General features: G+C 46.9%; 1 protein-coding gene across 1 annotated transcript in view; it reads left to right on the top strand.

Annotated features, from left to right (window-relative positions):
* The first annotated feature begins 5,701 nt into the window (after positions 1 to 5,701).
* The window catches only part of STK4 (serine/threonine kinase 4), a 96,028-nt gene continuing 75,459 nt past the window's right edge, over positions 5,702 to 26,270 (top strand). Inside the window, exons 1-5 of the mRNA XM_056121639.1 lie at positions 5,702 to 5,821; positions 11,787 to 11,867; positions 21,273 to 21,401; positions 23,494 to 23,608; positions 25,458 to 25,622. Coding sequence (XP_055977614.1) covers positions 5,787 to 5,821; positions 11,787 to 11,867; positions 21,273 to 21,401; positions 23,494 to 23,608; positions 25,458 to 25,622 — 525 coding nt within the window. The 5' untranslated portion in view covers positions 5,702 to 5,786. The remainder of the gene's footprint in view (positions 5,822 to 11,786; positions 11,868 to 21,272; positions 21,402 to 23,493; positions 23,609 to 25,457; positions 25,623 to 26,270) is intronic.

The raw sequence follows: 26,270 nt of genomic DNA, 5'->3' as shown, positions 1-26,270 counted from the left end.
AGGAATTACTCCTGGCGGTGCTTGGGGGATCATATGGGATGCTGGGAACCGAACCCAGGTCGGCCACGTGCAAGGCAAATGCACTACCCGCTGTGCTATCACTCCAGCCCTTCATCACAATTTCAGAACACCGTCATTGCCTCAAATGAAACCCTTTAATCTTTAATCACAACCCATTCAGTCTTCTCCTCCCCCAAACCTTAGGCAACTATTAGCTGATGGACATACTTCCCTCTCCTGCACATTTCACACCACTGCACTGATACACACATTGTCCCTTGGGGTGGAGAGATAGCACAGCAGGTAGGGCACTTGCCTTGAATGCGGCCGACCCAGGTTTGATCCCAGGCATGCCATGTGGTCCCCAGAACCAGCCAGGCATGATCCCTGAGCTAGAACAAGGCGTAACCCCTGAGAACCTGTGGATGAGGCCCCTACACCAAACCACACATACAAACAACAACAACAAAGACCCTGCAGATTATTTGGTCAGAAAAGGACGATGGTTTCTTTCTCACTCCCATGTTCTGTTTCTGACTGAGACCAGTGGGAATCAGCTGACAGGGGAACTGGGAAAGTGAGCTTGCAGGATCAGCTTCCCTTCCAAGTTCGTTAGGTGTGACATAAAAGCAGCATTCATGAAAAGAATGAGGGGGTTGGAGGGATAGTACAGTGGGAAGGACATTTGCCTTGCATGCAGTTGACCCAGGTTTGACCCCAGCATCTCATATAGTTCCCCAAAGAACCACCAGGATTGATTCCTGAGTGCGGAGCCAGAAGTAACCAACCCCCTGAGCATCACCAGGTCAAAAAAATTAAAAAATGAAAGAATGGATATATTGAACCTACTAAAAATGAAATTTTGCTCTTCAGATGTTAAATGAATGAAAATACGAGCCCCAGAAAAATTTGTCAATCATGTATTTGAAAGTGGACTTTCGTCTCGCATATTCAAAATTCAAAACTCAGTAACGAGAAAGCACAGTTTTAATAAGCAATAGACTTGAATAGATCCTTGGAAAAGAATACAGATGACAAGCAATACAAACAATACAAACATTGCTATGTATCATTAGTCATTAGGGAAACAAAAATTAAAATCACAATGAAGCATGACTATATACCTATTAATGCCTGTCCAAAATTATTAATACTAATCATACCAGCTGTAGGTGAGAATGAAAAGCAACTGGGGCTCTCATATGTTACTGAAGGAAATGTCCAACAAAACACCTTGGAAAAATTTAATATATCCAATGTGTATCTTTCACATGATCCAGTCATTTCTTATCAGTTAATTTTCTACAAGAAATGGAATATATGCCTGTACTTGTCTATACAAATGCCTGTATTTATGTCTATACAAATAGACAAATGGTCATAACTTCTTTTTTGTTGTTGTTTTTGGGTCACACAGATGATGCTCAGGGGTTACTCCTGGCTCTGCACTCAGGAATCACTTCTGGCGGTGCTCAAGGGACCATATGGGATGCCAGGGATCAAACCTGGATTGACCGCATGCAAGGTAAATGCCCTGCCCACTGTCCTATCACTCCAGCCCATGGTCATAACTTCTTTATAAATAACCAACAAGCAGGAAATGTTACTATTTTGAAGTTGACTTTGTGCTGCAATTTATGTTAAACCACATTCAGGTGTTGATATGCTATACCATCCTTAAACCATTTGACTTTGGGTTTGCTTGTTGCTTAATGACAGCTCATACACTCAACTGAAGTCCAGTAATTTTTTTTTTTTTTGGTTACACCCGGTGATGCACAGGGATTACTCCTGGCTCATGCACTCAGGAATTACTCCTGGCAGTGCTCAGGGGACCGTATGGGATGCTGGGAATCGAACCCGGGTCAGTTGCGTTTAAGGCAAATGACCCCTACCCCCTACACGCTGTGCTATTGCTCCAGGCAGTAATTTTATTTTTTAAAGCTTTACACAGCCCATATTCAATCTGGCTACATCTCTTTCCAGCTCTCCTACTTTTCCTACTTCATTCAGCTCCAAACAAGTGCACTTCTTACTGCTTGCATTCTTTTTTCCCCCCTCTTTTGGTGGGTTTTGGGGTGGGGTCTTTTCAAGCAGTGCTCCACGCCTCCTGGCATGTAACTGCTGCAATACTCAGCCGACTGGCTGAATGGTTCAATGCTCTAGCCTGTGGCGATGCCAGTGCTGCTTGGGCCAGTAGCCCTGGTGGCCACAAGGGCCAAGGTAGTGGTGTTTGTAGCAGGCCTGGGGTTGGGGTACCATGGTGCATGCACCCCACCACCCCTGGGATATCTACAAAATCCTCTTGTTGCATTATGCCTTAAATACTCTTTTTTTTTTCTTAAATGTTTAGCCTTATTCTTTCTCTAGCTATTAGTATGGCTCTCACTTCAGTCACATCTCCTCTGCATTTGCTGACTTTGTTTACTGCCTTTTGTACTTGAATGCAGGATCCCTGGTGACAGATGTTTCATCTGTTTTGTTCTTTGCTTGGCATCTAGTCCTGTGCTCAGGCTAGAGCTCATATTCAATAAATGCCTCTTGAATGATTCACTATTCCACCTTGCTCAGTTTTCCTGACCCTACTAGAGCTGCCAAGGTTCTCAAGTTAGTTCTCCATTAGCATTTATTACATTAATTAGTTATCTGTACAAAAACTGTTTCTTCTACAGCAATCTGAAAAAAAAAAGGTAGCACTTATGTTTTGAATTTTTGTAAACGTAATGCTAAGGACTGAACCCATCCAAGGCCTACATGTTCCTAATGCAGAATTACATCCTGGCTCTTTAAAATTTTTTGGTGACGGGGCCATACCTGGTGATGCTCAGGAATTACTTCTGGCAAGGCTTGGGGGAACATACGGGATTCCGGGGATTGAATCAGGTTGGTCATATGCAAGTGCCCAACCCACTGTCCTATGACTCTGGCCCCCTTCCTGGCCCTTGTCTTGAACATTTTAATTCATTCAGAACCTAGCACAATAGTTTTTTTTTTCCCAGTCACACTCAGCAGTGCTCAGGGCTTACTCTTGGCTCTGCATTCTGGGACCACCCCTGGCAGTGCTCCTGGGTGCTGGGGATTGAAACGTGGGCAGCTGCCTGCAAGGCAGCTTACATACTACTTACATACTACTATCTTTCCAATCCCTGAATTTTCCCCCTCTCTTAAGCTGTTATGTAATGGTTGATTGTGATTTGCTGTTGAAAATAAAATTAATGAAGTAAAATAATTTCCACTACACAAGCCACATGTGGTTAGAGGTTACTGTATTTGGCTAGCACATATATAGAGCATTTCTATCACCTCTGAAAATACTATGGGGGTGGGGGCGGAGTGATATCACAGCGGATATGGCTTTGGCCTTGCACATGGCCAACCTGGGTTTCACCCCCAGCACTGCCAGAAGCGATTATTGAGCACAGAGCGCTCAAGTAGCCCCTGAGCTACTGGGGGAGGGGGGACATACTGCTGGGTATGACCCCCCCCAATTCCCCAAAACCAAACAAAACCAACCAAACAAAAGAAATTTTAAAAAAAGAAGAAAAAGAAGAAAAAAAAAGAGATAAGCAAGTAAGATACGTGTTCAAGAGAGAACACGGGCTTGAAGAGTAAGCAGCAAACGTTTTTGATCTTCAATTCCTGTGCCTCCCTGTGCCATTTTCTTTTTTTGCTTTTTGGGTCACACCTGGCAATGCACAGGGGTTACTCCTGGCTCTGCACTCAGGAATCACCCCTGGCAGGGCTCAGGGGACCCTAAGGGATGCTGGGAATCGAACCCGGGTTGGCCGGCGTGCAAGGCAAACGCCCTACCCGCTGTGCTATTGCTCCAGCCCCTCCCTGTGCCATTTTTACAGTATCCTCAAGGGGCAAAGTAGCCAATCAAAAGGGATGTTGTGGAGTCAGGCTGGACCTGTGGTAAAGTCTTGGCTCTCTCTTGCTGTGTGAATGTGAGTCACAGATCCTCAGACGTAAACTGGGTCTAATAAATTCTTGCTTTGTAGGGTTGTTCTCAGGGTTGTGATTTGTCTAGGGCTATTCCTGGTTGGGGGTCCATCCATCAACGTTTCCCCCCTTTAACAGAAAGTGCCCACACGACAGAGTCTGGCAAACTCCCTGTGGCGTATTCAAAATGCCAAAAAACCAGTAACAATGATGGGTCTCATTCTCCTGACCCTGAAAGAGCCTCGAATGTGGCATTTTCTAAAAATCTCAGAGCTAGGACGAAGGAGATGTTACTGGTGTCTGCTCGAGGAAATCGATGAACAACAGGATGACAGTGATACAGTGATACAGTGAATGGAAAATGACTTGATTTGCCCAGTTTAAGCAGATGGGGTGGGGCTTAACTCCAGAGATACCTCGGTATTTCTGTAGGGTGTTTCAGAGACATTCTTGAGTCTAACTTCCTACACTCAAAGCTAAAAAAGGGGAAAAAGTGGGACAATAAGAGCAGTAAGACAGAAAGGTTATACAGAGATTGAGGACCTTGCCTTGAGTTCCGTGGACCTTAGTTTGAATCCCGGGATCCATGGTCCCCAGAGCATTACCAGTGTTCACTCTTGAGCACAGAGCCAGGAATAGCCTCTCAGCACCCCGGGGTGTGGCTTCCAAACCAAAACCAAAGGAGTAAGAGGCTTCTCTGGCTCTTTGGGTATTTTCTTCTCTGATCTGCCCCAGGCAAGAGCTGGTCAGTATTTGCCACTTTCCTAATGCTCAGTGTTGGTGGTAGCAATTGAACACTTCTGAATCAGAACTCTGGGTTGATTCTAGAGTCACTATTTCAGCTCTGAGTTGGCCAGAAGTTCTGGTGGGTAGTGGTTCTTGTCCACTTTGTGGGTACACAAGGGAGTCTGAAGTATATTAATTCGTCACCCCAAACCTATACTTTTGGTTCTGTGATCTTCACCTTTATAAAATAAGAATAGTCGTTAATTACCTTCAAGGACTGCTAAATGAATTCGTACTAGCGAGTCACCTAGAATACAGCAAACATTTATTTGTCAAATAGGACACGAAATCCGAGAGAGAGGCCTGAATGAAATAACGCATGCAAGCAAGCCCGGGGGAAGAGCTCAGGAATCTGCTGGTTTAATGTCTGCAAACCGACCGACAGTGAGGCTGCGAAGTAAAAAAGTTGGCGTGCATGCAGCCTACCCCGGGTCGACTCCAAGGCACCGCACCCGGGTCCCTGAGCATCGCTAGGAGTGATCCCTGAGCTCCGCAAGGGTGTGGGCCAAACCGGCACCTGGGGACCCTCGGGTTCCCAAACAAAGAAAGAGCACTGGGCCGATTTCCGGCTGATGTTCTGCTGGGATGTCGAGACCAACCTGATGACCATCCTGTCTGAGGACCAGGCACTGACCCAGGTAAGAGCGGTAGGAAAAAAAAAACCAAAACTCAAAACACCCCAATACCTCCAGGAGCCCCTCGAGCAGCGCTTCGTGGGGGCGCCTCGGCGTGTCGGTCCGAGAAACGAACGGCCGGCCCGAGCCCCGACTGTGCCGGACGGGCGGCCAGGGCAATGGGCAGGCAGCATCACCCAGGGCCAGCGCCCCGCCTCGCTCCCCGCTTCCGGGTCCTCGCGCCCCACGTGACGCGCCGCCCCCACGTGATCCCCTCAGGCCCCGCCCTCCCTAGGCCCCGCCCCTCCGGGCCCCGCCCCGGGGCCGCGCGCCGCTTCCGGTCGGGGCGGAAAGCGGAAGCGTGGGAGGGTCCGCGGGGCGGGCCGGGGAGGTCCCGGCGGAGGATGGGGCAGTGAGCAGGTCCGCGCGGCTGCCGGCAGCGCCATGGAGACGGTGCAGCTGAGGAACCCGCCGCGGCGGTGAGGGGCCGGCCGCTGGGCCGGGAGGGCGGGAGGGCTGGGGCGGGCGCGGGGGGCTCGCGCCCCCGGGGGTCGGCGCGGGGCTGGCCCGGGGGAGCCGCTGGCTGTCGGGGTGGGGAGGCGCAGGGGGCGTGGAAGGCGCGGCTGCAGGCGGGGGAAGGAGGGGACCACCAGTCCGGGGGAGCCGCGCGGGAAGGGCTGTCCTAGGAAGGGGTCTCGGAGGGGCCGGGTGGGCTGGGGGCGCGGGGTGCTGGAGCGGAGCCCGCGAGGGGCGTGTGCGGAGAGGGGAGGGGTCGGCCGGCAGGAGGGGGGCTGGGCGCCCCTTTCCAGGGGCGGGATCGCGCCCCTGCTAGGGGCAGCGGGGGCGGGGGGCGCGGTGCAGGGCCGACGCTTTGGGCCCCTGGGCTGAAAGGGGTGCCCGGGGGAGGTCCGGCCCGGGAGGAGGCCGGTGATGATGAGGGTGGTCCCGCGGGGCGCGGAGGAAGGCGTCTGTCATTGCTGCTGGTCTGTCTTCCTGACCCCCGTCCCTCTTAACCACCCCCCACCCCCCAGACGTCGGGGAGAAGCAAGAGCATTTCCAGGATGGGCACACGTGGGTCCGGCAGAGCTGAGACCCAGTATCCCGGGGTTCCTGTATTTGTATTTTTTTCTTTTTTGAGTGTGTGTGTGTGTGTGTGTGTGTGTGTGTGTGTGTGGAGGGGACACTCTGGACTTTGGATCCCAGTCCCGACCCGATCCCGGCACGTTGCAAATCCCCAGTGCTCCGTGGGCATCTGCTGCCGAACCCCAACTCCCACCAGGAGCTGTTTCAGGTCATTCTCCCCCGGAGGTGGCCTCGCCTGGCCCGGTGGCAGCCCGTGCCCAGGTGGCACCGGTGTGAAGTGGAGCGCAGAGACGGAGGGAGCCTTTCTGCACGGTGGAGGGGGCCGGGGGCACAGCCCAGTGAGCTCCCAAGCAGGAGGGTGTTCAGCGTGGGAGTGGGGCTGTGCAGAGGTGCCCATGTAGAATGCCTTTGGCTGGCCTGAGTGGCTCGCCCCACGCCCTGCTGCAGAGTGCTGAGGCTGAAATTAGGAGGACCGTGACCCTGGCATAGCACCGAGTGCCCAGCACCTTCTGCCTGGTGAACCTGATGAAGTTGCTGGTGCTCCAGCATCTTGGGCCTGTGGAATCATCGGTTTCTTGTCTTTGGATTTACGGACTCCTTGGATCTTAGCAATCCTCTAAGAGGGTTCTCTTGATGCCTCTGCTTTGCAGGCCACCAGAGTGAGGCGCGCAGTGGAGAGTGGTTTGCCAGGTGGCCGGGCTTGGGTATTAATCAGGCTGGTCCAAAGTCCATGCTGGGCCCTGCTTTCCCTCTGATGCCTCTTTGGGAGTGCTCCTGTTACACAGGGCTTTATGTTTGTTAGCAAATGTTGGCTGTAGCAAATCCACGAGGACCTTTTAGATGTAGGCCGGTAACATTTCTTTTCTCAAGTATGTCCGTTCCTTCTCCGAGGTCTTGGCTTAATGGAATGGAGGATTTGGACTCAAAGTTTTGTTTCTACGTTTGCCTTGTGTTGTGATATCTTTGGCAAAGGAATACTCATTTCTTTTTTGGGCCACTTCTGGAGGTGCTCAGGGCTTGCTCCTGGCTCTACACTCTGAAATCACTCCTGGCAGCGTTCTGGGAATCACATAAGGTGCCAGGGATCAAACCCAGACTGGCCACTTGCAAGGGCAGTGCCTTACCCAGTTTACTATGTCTCTACCCCCCACCCACCCTTCCTCCTTTTTGTTTTGTTTGTGTGTATTTGGGAGGGGTTCACACTTGGGAATGCTCAGGGGTTACTCCTGGTTCTGCACTCAGAAATTACTCCTGGCGGTGCTTGGGGGGACCATATGGGATGCTGGGGATCGAACCTGGACCAGCTGCGAGCAAAACAAGCGCCCTACCCGCTGTCCTATCCGCTCTGACCCCAAGGGGCACATGTTTCATCATCACCAAAGAGAACTTCATCAAGGGCCTGGGAATATGGCCCAGTGGTGGAGCACTGGCCTCCCATGAGTGAGGCCCTGGGTACAATCCCTGACATGGAAAAAAATAATCCCCCTCATCCCCCAAGACTCTTCAAGTTCACTTATGTTTTTGTTCCAGCATACCAGGTATACTCTTCTTTTGTGGAAGAGAAATAGTTCTTAGTGAGATGAAGCAAAGAGGCTTTTTAAGAGAACAGGGCCTGATCTTTGAGGGACTGCTTCAGGAACAGCCTCGTTTGTGTTTGGAACGATGCAGCTGTCTTCTCTGAGGTTCAGGTGGCCTGAATTTCCAGCAAGGGGTTGCGGCCACACTACGGGAAGTGCAGTTTGTGTTCATAAGCCTGACGTGTGTGACTAAGTGGCGATGAGAGAGTAAAGCCTCTTGTCTTGTGTAAGAGCTTTCGAAAGGTGAACTGCATCAGTTAATGCTGTCTGGAAGACTTGGGGGTGCTGGTCATGTGCTTGGCTCTCTCATTTTGGAGAGAACCCACTGTATTTGGTCCCTGGGGGCTGTGTTGGCCTGACCCTCTTCGTTTTTGATCTGAAACTACCAGGGACCAGGGGGAAATCCCCGCTGGGACCTGAACTATCAGAGTCTGGCAGTTTGGCTTATAGAATTTCTCCCATAAAGTCTCTTTAAACGTTCTGAAAAATAAATAAATAAATGAAAGGATTTCCCACAGACACCTTCCTGGTGGAAAAATCAAGTCGTGTGTAAGGAAGGTAAAACGTCTGTTTCATTTTGAAACTTGCAGAGACCGCTCATGCAGGTCGGAGTCCCATCATTCTATTCATCACGCCGCGTAGCAAATATTTGCCGTCCGCTGCGGAGTTATTAGGCCCGAGAGATGTAAAAATCCCCTTGAGCTGGAACCCAAACCAAACAAAAGCCACTTAAGATTGTTGTCAAGAAGCATTTAAGCAATCCCGTAAAGTCCGTCCAGCATTATCAGCGACTTGCAGCCATCTCTGAAGGTAGTGGCCGTTTCCTTTGTGAGACTGTGGTCTCTGGAGTAATTCAAATAGTGAGTTTTGCTTTTTATAAACCATGAAGTCGGCATGTCAGAGGGACACATTTGACCTTCCTTTACATAAACTGTTTATAGGGCTTGAATTATACTGGTGAAACGAGGCAGTGCCCATTGTTTATACAGTTAGAAATTCAGTGCTTCACCAAAAAAAAAAAAAATTCTGGTTTATGCTCTGTTTATTTTAACTATGAGTTTGTTGCAGTGTCACTTCGGAGTTTTAAGGGAAGTTTCACTTCTTCCCTTTGTTTTAAGGCTAGGAGTTTTTGTGATGTCATTGGAATTTAATTTTTAAAGCCCTTTGGTTTCCAAAGGTCATTGTGGTTATTTTGTTAGTTTTCAAGTTTTTAGGTCATGATCATTTGACCCAGGACACTTCTCCACTTTTCAGCCTTTGTTTATTTATTTGTTTATAAATGTAATTTATTTACTTTTGGGTTAACACTTGGGTTACTTGGGGGCTACTCCAGTCTCAGTGCTAGAGAGAGGTTCTTTTCTCTAAGTTGAGAACCATTTGTGTGTGTGTTTTTAATTCAAGTTTATTTATTTTTTCTTGTGAAAATTGGTATTGTTCAGCGAGTTTAAGCTTTTTTCTTTACAAAGAAATCTCCAGTGAGACCACTTCTATATTTTACCATTTCCTTAGTTCTCTCTTCTTTGTTGTCCTTTGTCGTTTCAGGAAGCCATTGTGTAGAAGACTCTCGTGCATGTATACACACACACACACACACACACACACACACACACACAAATTCCTTAGCCAGCTTCTCCTTTAAACCAACTTAATAATTTTCCCAGTTTAATGGTTAATTTATTATCCCTACCCTCCCTTTAAAGTGGTTTTCAAGCATAGCCAGAAAAACCAGAGTTACCTGGAAATGCGAAGCTGCCATATATGATTAGGGGACCAGCAGTCTGCAGGGGGAGACCGTTTGAAACTGCCAGCTGCCTTGTCACTGTCGGTCAGGTTGCTGTGCATACGTTCCGTTTTCCCCCCTCTCCGACCTCCCTAGAACGCCTGCAAGCTCACGAAATCACTGACCGGCTCTGTGATGGAGAGAGTAGAAATTTAATTTTTAATTTTTTTCTTTATTTTTATGTAGGAGTACTGCTATTTATTCAGCCACTGATTAGCGAGAGTAGGAATTTTTTTGTCTACCGTGGCCTCTGCCCCTCATTCAGGCTCATTGCTAACCTTAGAGCAGTGTCCTTTCCGAGGCGGTGGCCACACCCCTGTAACTCGTGGACTCTCCGTATTTACGGGATACCCCTGTTGCAAGGTGCGCTTCAGTGCTGCGGGGAACCCGGGCTTTCACAAAGTCCCCAACTCCATCTTAGAACAAATCTGTAGAAGCAAGTCTATTTTTAACTGTATTTCCTGGGGAGTGGGGGAGGTCGGGCCCCCACGAGTGGTGCTGGGGCCTGTTCCTGCCTCGGTGCAGCGGGGTGATCTCTGGGGGACCATATGTGGTGCTGGGACTTTAAACCTGGGTCTGGGGGGTGCGAGGCAAGCACCCTAATCCCCATACTATCTATCCTGTCCTATTTTTTTAAAATGATTTTATTTATTTATTATATTATTTTTTGCCTTTTGGGTCACTTCCGGCAATGCCCAGGGGTTACTCCTGGCCCTGCACCCAGGAATTAACTTCTGGCGGTGCTCAGGGGATCCTATGGGTGAGATGCTGGGAATCGAACCCGGGTCGGCCGCATGCAAGGCAAACGCCCTACCCGATGTGCTATCGCTCCAACCCCTCCTGTCCTATTTTTGTTTTTCATTCCCTTCTCCAGCCTTTATTCCTTCATTGTTACCGTTGTAAGGACCAGGGGGATTGGTTGCTCCCTCTCGAACACATACTTGCATGGTTTTTGCTTTTGGCTTGTTGGGCCACACCCCGCCTTGTTTAGGGTTTACTTCTGACTCTGCACTCAGAGATCACTCCCGGCGGTACTTGTGGGGGACGTTGTGGATTGAACCCTGGTTGGTTCCATGCCAGGCAAGCACCCACCCGCTGTGCTGTCGCTCTGGTTGCTCACATATTTCTCACAGTGCTCGCTGGCTGCCTGTACTCTTGCCTGCGGTGCTCCCCGAGGGTTGCTCTCCTTTCCCTGTGGTGTTTGCATACCTGCTTGCAGGCAGGTGGGGCAGTGGGGAGTTGCGCTCTTAGTTGAGACACATGCCACGCTGGTGGGGCGTGAAGCAGTCGCTGTGGTGGTTGCCTAGGTCCCGCCCTGTCGCTCACACACATGGCTGGCCGTGACACAGCTGGAAATCAGTGGGGATCGCACAGCTTCCGGGCTCCACCAGGGGATGTGCCGGTATGATGCTCACTGCACGTGGGACACCGGGAAGTTGGACTTGTGACCACACGACTGTCAGGAAGGTGCTCTTAGGCACAGTGCTTTTCCTCCAGGTCTCTTGGAACAACTTTTCTGCTTAGAAAATTCTTACACCCCTTCCTGCTGAAATCTCACCCTGGTCTCCATCCTCTTGTCCTGATTTTGCTCAGAACAAGTGTCATACTTCCGTAGGGCAGCCATTTCCTTCTCTTTGTAAAGTTTCCTCGCTTCTCTTTGTTAGTGACGATGTTGTAAAAAAAAAATCCTAAGATGCTAATTGTGTAGTAAGTAATGGGTGGTACTGTAGCTGCTACTGCGTAATAACGCATTTTATTTCTCCATACGTACTTCATATATTTTGTATTTTTTTCTTGCTTTTTGGGTCACACCCAGCGATGCACAGGGTTTACTCCTGGCTCTGCACTCAGGAATTACCCCTGGCGGTGCTCAGGGGACCATATGGGATGCTGGGAATCGAACCCTGGTTGGCTGCGTGCAAGGCAAAACGCCCTACCCGCTGTGCTATCGCTCCAGCCCCGTGTGCTTTGTATTTTTAGCGCATTCTTTTTCTTCATACGCAGGCAGCTGAAGAAGTTGGATGAAGATAGTTTAACGAAGCAACCAGAAGAAGTGTTTGATGTCTTGGAGAAACTTGGAGAAGGGTGAGTGAGTGTAAGAAAATGCAGGCAGGCCTGTAGGTGCTGGTCTCCGCTCTGACACCAGGAAGCAGCTGCACCTTCATCACTGAAGGTTCATAATGACTCACAAGTTGACGATGGGGAAAGGGGCGTCTTCGTGTCAGCACAGCCTGTGTGGGCTGGGAGGATGTGCAGCTTGGCAACCCTTTTCTCTTTCCCGTCGTTATTGGGCAGAGACTTAGTGAGTCTTCATATTGTTTTATTGCTCTTGCTCTTACAGAGTCCTGGGTTGGCAGGATTTGTGTTTGACAGATAACACCAGTTAACTCATACTTAATTAAAGAATGAAGTGGACATTTAAATTTATTCAGTATTTCTGTTCAGTATGCATTTATTGTTCCCATGAAAAATGAAATTCGGGCCGGAGTGATAGCACAGCAGGTAGGGCGTTTGCCTTGCATGTGGCCGACCTGGGTTCAATCCCCGGCATCCCATATGGTCCCCCAGGCACTGCCAGGAGTGATTCCTGACCGCAGAACCAGGAATAACCCCTGAGCATCGCTGAGTGTGACCCAAAAAGCAAATAAATAAATAAATAAATAAAAATTAAAAAAAAAAAAAGAAAAACGGAATTCACCATTTTAGTTAGTACAGTTTTGTAAACTACAGTAAAAACATGTATATTTAGTCTGATAATTTTTTTTTGGGTCACACCTGGCGATGCACAGGGGTTACTCCTTTGCTCCTGGTACTGCACTCAGGAATTACTCCTGGCGGTGCTCAGGGGATCATATGGGATGGTGGGAATTGAACCTGGGTCGGCTGTGAGCAAAGCAAACCCCTACCCTCTGTGCTATAGCTCCAGCCCCTATATGTGTGTGTGTGTGTGTGTGTGTGTGTGTGTATACATATACATATATTCTGAACCCTCTTTACTTTCATAGCTTTCTTAGAGATCCAGAATTCTAAGTTGGAAACCCAGTTCTAAGTTGTTAAAACCCAGATTTGTGAACGATTTTATAGAATACTGGTAAAATGATAATTAGCAATATATGGTGGCCCCCATGGATTTCCATGGTATAATAGAGGTTGCATTATATATTTTTTTTACTTTCTTTTTTTTTTTTTTTTCTTGCTTTTTGGGTCACACCCAGTGATACACACGGGTTACTCCTGGCTCATGCACTCAGGAATTACTCCTGGCGGTGCTCGGGGTACCATATGGGATGCTGGGAATCAAACCTGGGTCGGCTGTGTGCAAGGCAAACGCCCTACCCGCTGTGCTATCACTCTAGCCCCTGTACTTTTACTTTTTAAAAAAAAACTTTCTGCGGTGCTAGAGATAAAATCCTGGACCTTACATATTTTTAGCGAATTCTCTGTTGCTGGGCTACATCCTCATCCTACATTGCCTTTTAGTTTAATTCTGGTACTGAAAATAACCTACTTCTTCTTGTCATGAGCAGGACATTCAAATATCAGGGACAGCCTTAAATTTTTTTTCTTTCTTTTTGGGTCACACCTGGCGGTTACTCCTGGCCCTACACTCAGGAATTACTCCTGGTGGTGCCTGGGGACCATACGGGATGCTGGGAATTGAACCCGGGTCAGCTGTGTGCAAGGCAAATGCCTAACGCACTGTACTATTGCTCCAGCTCCAATTTAATTTTTTAAAATAGGGCCCTCACCCAGCAATGGTGGAGGTTCCCAGTTCCCAGGGCCACTCTCGTAGAGCTCAGCTGGGGTGGAACTAAATGGGCGTCCTGAGGCTGGCGGTGCCCGCTGTGACTGTGCGTGGGGAGCTGTGTGGTGCAGGGGTGCCCGCACAGCCCTCTTTGCCCACACGGCCCACGGTGCCCCGCCTCTTCACCTGTTTCCCCAGCTCAGCCCTTAAGTTTGTGTTGTAAATTTTTGAATCGGTTACCACTTCCTGTGATCCAAAATGATAAAAAACATAAAAGTGCAGGTAACCCCAGTATCTCCCCCGTTTCCTCTCTCTCAGCCACCCAGAAGCAACCTACCTAGCAATATTTTGTATTTCCTTTAGAGCTAGGATGTGTTTATCAGAACGTGTGTGTGTGTGTGTGTGTGAGAGAGAGAGAGAGAGAGAAAGAGATAGAGAGAGAGAGAGAATGTGTGTTTGTGTGTATGTGAGAGAGTGTAGGTATGTGTGTGTGAGAGAGTATGTGAGTGTGTGTGTGTATATGAGAATGTGTGTGTATGTGCGCATGTGTGCACATGTGTATATGCATGTTAAATCTCTGGGGATACTTTTAGTTTAAGAGAAAAAAAACCTGTATTTTAGCTCTGAAAGAGGCCTATTGCCTAATTACCGTATGTTCTTTAAAAGCAGGTCCTCTAGCAGAGTATTTGGGGGTTTAGTCTGATTCATGCCTACTAATAGATCGTCAGTAACGTCAAACCCAATGCTGGATTACATGGAGTAGATTTTCATGGGTTTCTGCCTTATTTTTAAAAAAAAAGTCACTATCTTTTTTGTGAGTTGGAAAAAAAAGTGCTCTTTGGAGTCAAGTGCAAAATCATGCCAAGAAAGGAAGTAAAAGATGATGGCAGCTGTGGTGCTGGAAGACAAATATGGGATGTAGCGGAGACCGCGGCCGCTGGTGTCGACGAGGTAAGAGCCCTCTGCCCCTGGCCCGCCACTTTCTAACTGCACCACTCGCTCTTTTCCTATCGCTCCTTACTCCAAGGCCCTTCGTTTTTCACTGTGCTCACAGGTTGTGCTTGGAATCACGCCTGTTTAATGAACTGGTCTCTTTCACTTTTAGTGTGTCTGGTTACCGGAGTTCATTCTGAACTAAAACCCTTCCTCTTGTTTATGGGTGATAAGAAAAAAATAAGCATCAACAGTTTTAGGTTTTTATTTGTTAATGTTTTGGGGCCACACCCAGCTGTGCTCAGGGCTTCCTCCTGGCACTGTGCTCAGCGCTGACTCCTGGTAGGGGCTCAGGAGACCATCTGTGGTGCCTGGGGTCAAATCTAGTACAGCTGTGTGCAAGGCAAGTGCCCTACCCTATCTCTCTGGCCCGTAATTGCTTAATATTTTTTAAGCTCTACACCCTTGGCTAGAGAGGGGATAATAGTAGTATTCCTTGGAATAATGGGTGTCAAGTGTATATTGTACCATTTATGCCACTTAGTCATCAGTAGTTGATATCTATTTAGTCTGTTTTTAAGCATTTTAATAGAACAGTTTTTCAGACCTTTTCATGTTAAATCTTATGCCTGAAAGTATATTCAATAAGTAGGTGTTCTTTGGAGGGTGGAGGGAATGGATTTGGCTATTCCTGGTGCTCAGGGAACCCCAACTCTCTGCTCAGGGGTCTCTCTTACCGATGACCCACACAATGCCAGGGATCACACCTGGGCCCCCTACATGAGAAGCGTGTGCTCTAGCCCCTTGTGCTCTCTTTCCAACCGTATTTGGCTATTCTTGAAAGTAGTCCTGATTGAGTTTGGGGGGGATGCCTAAACAAAAAAATATAGAGAATATTTTAGGACTGTAATAATAAAGGAAAACTAAGCTAATAATGATTTTAAATTGTGTTTCAGGGCTATGGATATTTTCATCAGGGAACTTGGAACTGTCTCTGTAAAGACATCATCAGGGGAAATACTTAATATCTTCTCATGTTGCCACTGTATTGTTCTTACAAATGATACCACAAGCATTTGGAGACCTTCCTTCAATTGAACAGATCCGAAGACACGTCACTCACCTGAAGGAAGAAATGAATTTCAGTTTCTTTCATCAAACAAACTTAATGTCACCTTTAAATGGTCCTGAAAGAATGAAAAGACTGAACTCCTACTGACTTCCACCTTATGCGAGGAACCCGGGTAAAAGATTGTCCTGAAGCCAGAGGCAAAGCTGGGCTGTGTTTTGAAGAGGTCATGTGGATCTGTGGCAGAGTCAAAACTCCCGACCAGGATAAGTGAACAGCCTTTGGAAAGTGTTTGGAATTAATGTTTTTTTTTCCCCTATTATTCTTCTGCAAATGGATTTATTTAAGATTTTAATTATTGGATAATAACAAAAGCATCTTGCCTGAGGCTCCGTAGCTAGTGAGGGGTAAGGTCTCGATGTGTACACACTGAATTGGGACTCACAAGCGAGCCGTTGTAGTTCTTGTTTTTCACATTGATCCTCCACTTGTATGTCTGGAGAAATATCTACTTCCTGTATCATCTTTGTGCTCTGACAGTTGAATTTCGTTGCGTTGGGGCTGGAGATGCTGTTGGCCTGGCTCTTTTTTTTTTTTTTTTGTGTGGCATATGGTCTTGGGTCTGGAGTGATAGCACAGCGAGTAGGGTGTTTGCCTTGCAAGCAGCCAACGTGGCCGACCCGAGTTCAATTCCTCCACCCCTCTCTGAGAGCCCAGCAAGCTACCGATAGTATCTCGCCCGCATGGCAAAGCCTGGCAAGCTACCAGTGACGTATTTGATATGCCAAACACAGTAACAGGTGTCACAATGGAGATGTTACTGGGCCCGCTCGAGCAAATCGATGAACAACGGGAGGACAGTGACAGTGACATATGGTCTTTGAGCACCATGAGGAATGTTCCCTGAGCACAGAGCCAGGTTTAAGCCTTGAGCACCGTTCGGTAGGCCCCAAACTTTCTGGACCCCTGGTTTATTCGAATTACCTCATTTTTGGGGGACAGAATATCAGGGTTCAAGAAACTTGCCAGTTGATAGTACAGTGGGTAGGGCGCTTGCCTTATATGCAGCTGACGTGGCTCGATCCCTGCCATCCCATGTGGTGCCCCAAGAACAGCCAGGAGTAATTACTGAGTGCAGAACAAGGAGTGAACCTTGAGCACTGCAAAACAAGAAAAAGGAAAAAGAAACTTGCCCACAAGTGAGCGTGAGGCCATCTGTAATACTGCACTTCAGATATGTAACAATGAATGACAATTAAGGATATGAAAACCTAAGGATGCTTATCCAGCTATGGATGAGGGGTAAGGCCGGTATTGGTTATGGTGAGGTAGGTAGAGCGTGTCCTTTCTTCATAAGGAAATTGCCATGGGCCTTCTGTGTGAAGTCGTGGGTGGGGATGAGCTTCCCGTTCATTGACCACAGTTGAAAGAAATTGCCGGATGACTCCTAGCAAGCATCTCGGGCTTGTGGCCTGGGAAACAGTGGAGATTCCAGCGTAATAGTAGGGTGACTATCACGTGATAGTAGGGTGACTATCGCGCTGCAGTCAGGCTTGGTGTTTTGAGAGGCACAGCTCAGAAGCTCCTAAAATAAAAACGGATTTGGGCCAGAATGATAGGATAGCGGGGAGGGCGTTTGCCTCGCACGTGGCAGACCCAGGTTCGATCCCATATGGTCCCCTGAGCACTGCCAGGAGTAATTCCTGAGTGCAGAGCCAGGAGTCACCCCTGAGCGTCTCCAGATGTGACTCAAAAAGCAAAAAAATGCAAAACAAAAAAACCCCAAAAACTGATTTAAGTTGTACAGGTTAGCTGACAAGGCTGAGGGAACCCTGAAACCATCGGGACCACCTGCAGAGTCCAGGAGAGTGAGCACTGTGTGACGGAGTATCATTTGAGAGAAAAGGAAACCCCTGAGAACAGCAGAGAAGGGAGAGAGATTAAGGCCTTGCCTGTAGCTGACCCTGATTCTATTCTGGGTGCCACATGCTTTCCCGGACCCTGAGCTGCCCTGGGTGTGCCCACTCCCCCACCCTACAGGAAGAGGGGAGCCTCTGACAGTAGATCACTGCCTCCAGGTGATGAGCAGAACCACCAGATGGGAGAACCCCCTCCCTTGGAAATAAGACATGAGGGAGCAGTGTGGAAAAGGATCTGGCTTGTGTGTATATGATTTTCCAGAAGATGAAAGATGGAAATAACATTCCCTTTTGGGGGAGGCCACTCCTGGCCGTACGTGGAGTATTCCCAGCTCAGGAGGCAGGCCTGCGGGCCTGGGAACCAGCAAGTACTGTGGGTCGAGCTGGGGCTCAGCTTACAAAGCTCGCACGCCCGCCCCCTTTGCCCTCCTCCGGCCCCAGAAACGACACTCCTGATAGAGCACAAGACAGTTAGCATTGAGAGTCAGCTTTTTGGAAAAGGGTGGGGAATCTTGACCAGGAAAACTATAATTGTTGAAATTTTATAGCTCCATACATTGGACAGACAGTGAGTGAATTAGACAAGCCGAGACGAGAATTGTGAACTTGAAAGTGAATAATGGATCTGGGGCTGGAGAGATAGTATGGGGGGTAAGGCACTCACCCTGCACTGCCCATGGTCCCCCAGGGACCTTCAGGAGTGATCTCTGAGCAGAGTCAGTAATAAGCCCTGGGCCCACCTGGGTGGGTATGCCCCCCCCCACACCCAACACACACACAAAAGAGACCCTACGCAATACAGGTTGAGCAATATAATGTTGGAAGTGAAAAAGACTGGGATTAGGGGCTGGAGTGATAGCACAGTGGGTAGGGTGTTTGCCTTGCATGCGGCCGACCCAGGTTCGATTCCCAGCAACCCATATGGTTCCCTGAGCATTGCCAGGAGTAATTCCTGAGTGCAAAGCCAGGAGTAACCCCTGAGCATTGCTGGGTGTGACCCAAAAAGAAAATAAAAAGACTGGTATTAAAGAAATCAATATAGTCCCAGTAGGAATTTTAGAAGGAACTGTTTGAAGAGGTAGAGTGGACAAGGGAAACAACGTTAAGAATTTTCTAAACCAGAGGTAAGACCTCTGCCTTCAGACCGAAGATGCTTATGAAGTCAATTTTTAGTTGTATTACAGTAAATTATGAGAATATTAATGGTAAGGAGGAGCTCCCAAAGGCTGCAGAAAAGAGATCATGACCCATGAACAGTGATCATCTGTTGATGGCGACAGTAGAAGCTGGGAAACTGCATTAAAAGTGCTGCGAGGAAGCGATGGTCAAGGGAGAATTGTCTCCCGCCCGACTCTCCAGCATCAAGAGGACGTGAAGATGGGCACGAATCCTCGTGGATGAGAGAAACGACTCAACCAACAGTGACTGACTGATAAGGGGGGTTGAATAACTAAGTCACAGTTAATCTGGAGGTGATTGCTTCCAGGAAGGTTCAATCCATGGATAATGGTTGATCGCTTTCAGCATCTTGGGTGTATTTCTCCTGGTTTCGAGAGGGCTGCACTCATTTCCAGCACCAGGCCTCACATGGCTGTCACCAAGACTGGGAAGGCGGCGGCGGGTGAAAGTGGGCTTTCTCGTGTGTTTTTCTCTGTTCTTCTGGGAAGGATCTTCCCAGAAACCCTTCAAAAGAATTTCCCTCGGATTTCGTTGACCAGAACTGAGTCATCATCTTACCACGGCTTCAACCCCATCGTGAGTGAGAATTCTGTCAACTGACGTGAACTACCATACCTTGGCACCAAGCGTTGCCACCGGAACAGAGTGGAGTGGGGGGGCATTAGCAGTAATGTAGGGGAGTGGTTGCCTTTCTCTGACCCCAAAACTATACCCAGCGTTGAAGGACTGTTATGCAGAAATTTCAAATTTAAAGTATTTTCATGAAATAAGTTTTTAAATGTGATCTGCACAGACCATGATTGTTATTATTTTGTAAAGAGAATGCTTATATTATTTTCACATTGAAACAATTTTAAACTACCTTTCAGGCAGCTAGAGCCTTTAGTTACTTCTTTGATTTATTAAGTTGTATTGTAACTTGAATTTTTTTGTTTGTTTGTTCTTCATATCCAGACAGTATGAAGGAACAGGAGTGTTTGGGAAATATGTGATACAGTTTACTCATTTTTTTTTTCATTGACAGCTATTCCAGGAGGAATGTAATTTATGTAGGATGATAATGATACCTTATTTGAACATCACAGTTGTCTTTGTGGTTGTTTTGTAGCTGAGAAATTTGAGACACAGGAAGGATAGTAATATATTTGTAAATAATAACTGACTAAAATCCTAGGTCTTTGCGGTTCTAAATAGGCTGTTCTCTCAGCCTCCAAGTTGAGCTGATACATCAGCTTTTTTTATTTTGATAACAAGCTTTTAAGGAAAGATGGAGTGAAAGGGTAAAACTGTGTATGTGCTCTGGTCGCCTGATACTAGCATTTACAGGGGCTTATAAATATAAATAAGCTTTGATTTTTATTCATTTGTTTTATTTATTTATTTTTGGCCACACCTGGCGATGCTCAGGGGTAACTCCTGGCTCTGCACTCAGGAATTACTCCTGGCAGTTCTCGGGGACCATATCGGATGCCCGGAATTGAACCCAGGTCAGCTGTGTGCAAGACAAAGGGCCCACCCGCTGTACTATGGCTCTTGCCCCTAATTTTTTCATTTTAAGTACTGCAAGAGGAAGAGGAGCAAGGACTGAAAGACCTCATGATACTAGAGTGAATACAAGAAAGTAGATACCTCTGCTTCCATATTAAATCTGGATAGATGTGGAGGGAACGTGAGACTCAGTGTTCAGCAGGACACAGCCTGGGTTCAAGCTTGTTACTCACTTATGTGGACCAAGCTTGTTACTCACTTATGTTATCTTGGGCAAGTATCTGAGCTTGCAACATTTTCCTGTCAAATTAGGATGGTAACGTTTTCATTTTTTTTTTTTAAGAACGACTGGAAATGATCCGTTTCTAATAGGCAAGTTCATTATGCTTGATAGCTATATAATAGTTAATACTAATACAGCCAGTCATTTTTAATGTTTTTAAGAGTGTGTGTGTGTGTATGTGTGTGTTTGTATTGAACCCAAGGCCTCAAGCATGCAAGTAAAGTGTCTACCACTGAGCTACTTCTCTGGCCAAAAATAATACTTTTTTTTTTGGTGGTAGCACTGTAGTACTGTTCTTCTGTTGTTTATCGGTTTGTTCAAGCGGGCACCAGTAACGTCTCCATCGTAAGACTTGTTGTTACTGCTTTTGGCATATCGAATATGCCACGGGGAGCTTGCCAGACTCTGCAGTGCAGGCGGGATACTCTCAGTAGCTTGCTGGGCTCTCCGAGAGGGATGGAGGAATCGAAACCGGGTCGGCTGTATGCAAGGCAAACACCCTACCCGCTGTGCTATCGCGTCTTAGTTCTTTGTTTTGTTTTGGGGGGGCCACACACCCTGTGATAATTGAGGGCTGAGCTCCTGGCTCTTCCCTCAGAAATCACTGAATATGCTTAAGGGACCCCAGGCATCGAACTTGGGTCAGCCACGCACAAGGCAAGCGCTTTACCCACTGTACTATTTGTGGCCCTGTGTTATTTCCTTTGATACCAGTGTTTCCAAAAGGACATTAACTATTTCAGTTTTGCAAGTATACATACTGCATACTTAGATACCAGGCACTGACTGAGAAGTATCAGAACTCCGAGTTGCTTTTGTTTTTGTCAATTTTTATCTCTCGCCTTGACTCTATAAATGTTTTCTTCTCCTGTAGGTCCTATGGCAGTGTGTACAAAGCTATTCATAAAGAGACGGGTCAGATAGTCGCAATTAAGCAAGTTCCTGTGGAATCAGACCTGCAGGAAATAATCAAAGAAATCTCTATAATGCAACAGTGTGACAGGTAAAGACACATGTTATTACTTCGGAGTGAACATGATCTTGCGTTTGCTGTGCTTAGTTAGAGGTAGATTTTTAGATGATTTAGATTGTCACGTTGAAATCCTTTTTGTTTAAATATGAAAGAGAAAATTGAATAGGAACTCTTTTCCCAAAAACATGATGAAAAGTTTGTTTTAGTGTTTAAACTTTTCTAGTTTCGATTACTGCGCTGCATGGTTTTTTTCTATTTTTTTTTTTTCAGTCAGCCCTTTATAAAACTAGGAAGTAGAGGCAGAGAAGGTGGTTTTTTTTTTTTTTTGATAACGATCTCTTCTACTTCCTATTGAGAAAACATTTCTGCAGAGACAGCTAAGAAGACGAGATCATTCAGAAATAGGAACCTTAAGACTACCAGAGTTCTTAAAAGAGAATACTTACCATTATTTATCCATCCCTTCACACTTAAAAACATAATCGAGCTAAGCGTTATGTATTTTAGTTTTGGGGAACTAAGATTTGTCAAATGCTATAAGCAGGAAGCCAGACCAGCAGTAAACCACAGAAAAGCACGTGGTTTGCTCTGAAATTTCATGATAGAAGGGCTTGGTGATGGGGCAGGGTTTCCCCGTCCTGTGTCAGTTTGAGAAAAACACGAAAGCTAGGAACCGTGCCAGCTCCTGGGAGTTGAAAGGGGAACGAGAAAGTGTTAATACTCAAGGCTTTCTTCATTCTGCTCTTGCCCTCACCATCAGCTGTTCAACTGAGTCCTTGCAATGTGTAGTTTCAGCTTCAGGACAAGTGGGTCTCCCTCTGGGATGTCTGCCCCAGTGTCCTTCCATTGCCCAGACTTGTGAGTGCAGTCAGTTCTCTTCTTTCTTCTTCCTGCCTTTCATCCTTCACGTGCTCGTAGTGGTTCTGTACTAGATAAAATGCTGCCATTTCTTCGTCAGTTTGATCAGAGTGAGATAGCAGTGTCCCTTTTCCACCTCAGATAGAATATGGAAACTTCTTTTCAACTGGTAAATTGTGCTTCAGAGTTAAAGAAAAAAAAAATTTTTTTTCCCCCACAGCTGGCTGTGCTCAGGGCTTATTTTTGGCTCTGCGTTCTGGAATTGTTACAGGCAGTAGTCAGGGGAACATATGGGATGTCGGAGATTCAACCTGGGTGTTGGAACCATATGCATGGCCAGTGCCCTACCCACTGCTCTATCTCTTTGTTACCCATCAGACTCTGGATAGACTCTGGAAGAGCTGTGGTTTAAACGGGGTATACAGACATCCTTAATAAAAGGGTTATATTGAAGAACCTAAGCGTTAGAACAAAAATAAAGAAGTGTAGAACGGGTTTTCATTCTTGAGACAAAATGGATAGGCCCAGTTAATATTTTGATATGAAAAGCTAGTGAACAGTACGATTGTATAGAATGCCATGCCAGCAGTATCAATGGCAATTACCCCATTGGGGCAGTAAATATAGACATTTAGGGAAGAGAGAACAAGTGTATTGATCTGCCCTGTAAGAAACTTACCTAGGGCCAGGGAGACTGCTCAAAGGGCCGGAGGACATGTTCTGTATGCTCCGCGTGAGTGAGCCCTGTGTTCAGTCCTCTGCTCCGCAGGATTCCCTGGGTACCACCCGGAGCTATTCATGACTCCAGACTTGATTGGAGCTGGGAGAAGCCAGCCAGTGGTTCCAGCCCTTTGAGCCATCTCCCTGGCCCCAGGACCCACCAAATTTTCGCACATCCATTATTTATGGACTTCCAGAAAAGTTACGTTATTTTTGCTTTTTGGGTCACACCCGGCGATGCACAGGGGTTACTTCTGGCTCTGCACTCAGGAATTACTCTTGGTGGTGCTTGAGGGACCCTATGGGATGCTGGGAATTGAACCCGGGTTGACCGCATGCAAGGTAAATGCCCTACCCTCTGTATTACCGCTCCAGCTCCGAGAAAAGTCATATTATTTTTGCATTCTTATCAGGGTTGTATTCATTTTAACATTAAAAATATGAGAATTTGACCTGAGCTGAGAAATTCATTTTGAAGTAGCTCGCAGCATGAATCCTTGGAGGTCTTCCCAGGCCGCCCCACTAACCTGTTGGCTCTCTCCAGCCCTCACGTCGTCAAATATTATGGCAGTTACTTTAAGAACACTGACCTGTGGATTGTCATGGAGTACTGCGGGGCTGGCTCTGTGTCCGATATCATCCGCCTCCGAAATAAGACGGTAAGGCTGCCTTCGCGAACAGTGAGCTTGTCTCTTTGGCCATCATTTCCCCCTCTCTGACCTTTTATTCGGTGACCTTTTATTTGCTGCTACCGTGTCCTCAGGGATGAGTCTCAGCTTTCCACCCTTTCATGCTCCTTAACAATACTCCTGCCTTTTGGTATTTTCTCAGCATGACAGTTTGGACACCAACCTTATATCGTGATATTTATTGTGTTTTGCTTATTTATTTATTTTTTCTGCTGGGAAGAATTGATTACCAAATCCTGGGTAAGCAATGAGTTTTCAGTATTTAATTTTAAGTTTGGGGTACGAGTTCTGATTCAGTTCCTGAAACTTTTTATTTAGCAAATATGAAATGTGCAGTAAAAATATGAACCACAAATACAATTTAACTTTCCGAGCTTTAAGAATCTGGTAGTAAGGTCTGAATCCTACTACCCTGGTTTTCTAGTAGAGCAACAAAAAGCAAATTTGTCATAACCGGAAAAGAAAGAGCAAGCAGTGTTAACCACTGTGAAGAAAATTAATGAGGGTAGTGAGAGAGAGCGATGAGGGGTTACTTCAGAGCAAACGGTTGAGAGAGGCCTCTTCTCTTAAGGAAGTAACTTCTTTTTTTAATTAAAAAAATGTATTTTTTAAAGGAAATAACATTTAAAGTCAAAAACTTGAGAGACTGGAGAAATAGTTTCGCAGATAAGGCAGACTTGCCTTGCGGCCAGCCCTGATTCAGTCCCCTGGACTGGACTTAAAACTTGATGAGCAAGAAAGAGCTAGGAGTTCTAAAACATTCCTTTTAGGAGAATCACCAGGGCTCAGGTCCTGAATGAATTTGGCGCATTTGAGTGTGAGAAGATTCGGGGAGAGAGCTCAGAGGGTGGAACATATGTTGTGCATGCAGGCCCCCCCCCCCCCCCGCCACCCCCAGTTTTGATCGCAAACACTGCTACAGCACCGCCAGGTGTGGCCCCCAAACAAAGAAAAAACCAAGGCCACCATTACTGTGGAGAAACAGGAGGGGAGGTCTGAGGGGTGGGTGTAGGCTGGGCAGGGTTTGTTGGGTATTGTGGGCTCTGAGCATATTCAGTTTTATCTTGAGTCCGGTGGGACCATTTCTAAGCATGTTGAATAAGCCGTATGATTTTTATTTTTACTCTAATTTAATTTTATTATTATTTTTTTATTTTTGGGTCACACCCAGCGACGCCCAGGGGTTGCTCCTGGCTCTGCACTCAAGAATTACTCCTGGCGGTGCTTGGAGAACCATATACGGGATGCAGGGAATTGAACCCGGGTCGACCGTGTGCAAGGCAAACGCCCTCCCCGCTGTACTATCGCTCTGGCCCCGATTTTGATTTTTAAAAGATAGCTGTGGTCTGTGGTCGAGATGTAGCTCAGCAGTTAATCACATTCTTGCACACAGGAGGGCCCAGATGTGATTCCTGGTGCGCACATGCACACACATGAAAGATGCCAAGATAACTTGGTTCTCTGTGGGCTGTAGTAGATAAGAGTAGAAGTAGGGGATTTCTTAGCCTTAAAAAAAAAAATAAAAGGAAAAAAGAGTAGCAATAATATATAAAGTATTTGCAAAGTTGTAAGTAATAACTTTAATATGTCCATGTAGGAACCAGAGAGAGTTACAGGGGTATGGTGTTCACCTTGCATATGGTTGGCCTCTAGTCCCAGCCCTGCATATGGTCCTCCTGCACTAAGCCAGGAGTAGGTCCTGAGCACCACGGGGTATGGTCCCCAAACCCAGACCAGCAAGCAAAAGAAATGATGGTGTAAGTTGATAGAATTCTGGCTTATTTTTCATTTGTGTGTATATGTGTGTGTTTTTCTTCAGTTAACAGAAGATGAAATAGCTACGATATTACAGTCAACACTCAAAGGACTAGAATACCTTCATTTTATGAGAAAAATACACCGAGATATCAAAGCAGGAAATATTTTGCTAAATACAGAAGGACATGCGAAACTTGCAGATTTTGGTGTGGCAGGTCAACTTACAGTGAGTAAAAATGGCACTTGTATCGATGAAAGAATTTCTTTTGCTTCTTTATTTTAAAATTATAATTCTCTTGGAGCCGGAGCGATAGCACAGCGGGTAGGGTGTTTGCCTTGCACGTGGCCGACCTGGGTTCAATTCCTGGCATCCCATATGGCCCCTCAAGCACCGTCAGAAATAATTCCTGAGTGCAGAGCCAGGAATAACCCCTGAGCATCACTGGGTGTGACCCAAAAAGCAAAATAAATAAATAAATAAAAAATTATAATTCTCGGGAACGGAGTGATGGTACAGTGGTAGGGCACTTGTCTTGCATGCCCAGGTTCAATCCCTGGCACTCCTGAGCACACCAGGCCTGACCCCTGAGCACTGAAATAGGAGTAAGCCCTGAGCACTGCTGGCCGTGCCTTAAACATAACAACAAAAGCTTTCCTACATGGATTAGTTGTAGTCACTCACGGCTACGTTTTCCCCACCACTTGTTTTCTCCCCCACTACTGGGACGGCTCGACCATCTGGTATTTCTGTGTTTGATGTTTGGAGGACTCGGTGCCGTCACCCAGAGGGGCTGCAGCAGCTCAGCCTCCGCCAGCACCATGCGAGGGGCCACTAATTTACTCTCACCATCCCAGAGAGGGTTCGTTTGCACAG

This window comes from Sorex fumeus, unplaced genomic scaffold (genome assembly GCF_029834395.1).
Source record: "Sorex fumeus unplaced genomic scaffold, SorFum_2.1 ptg000044l, whole genome shotgun sequence".
NCBI lineage: Eukaryota > Metazoa > Chordata > Mammalia > Eulipotyphla > Soricidae > Sorex > Sorex fumeus.
The sequence above is the reverse complement of the archived record's forward strand: the minus strand, read 5'-3'. Positions and strand labels throughout refer to the sequence as shown.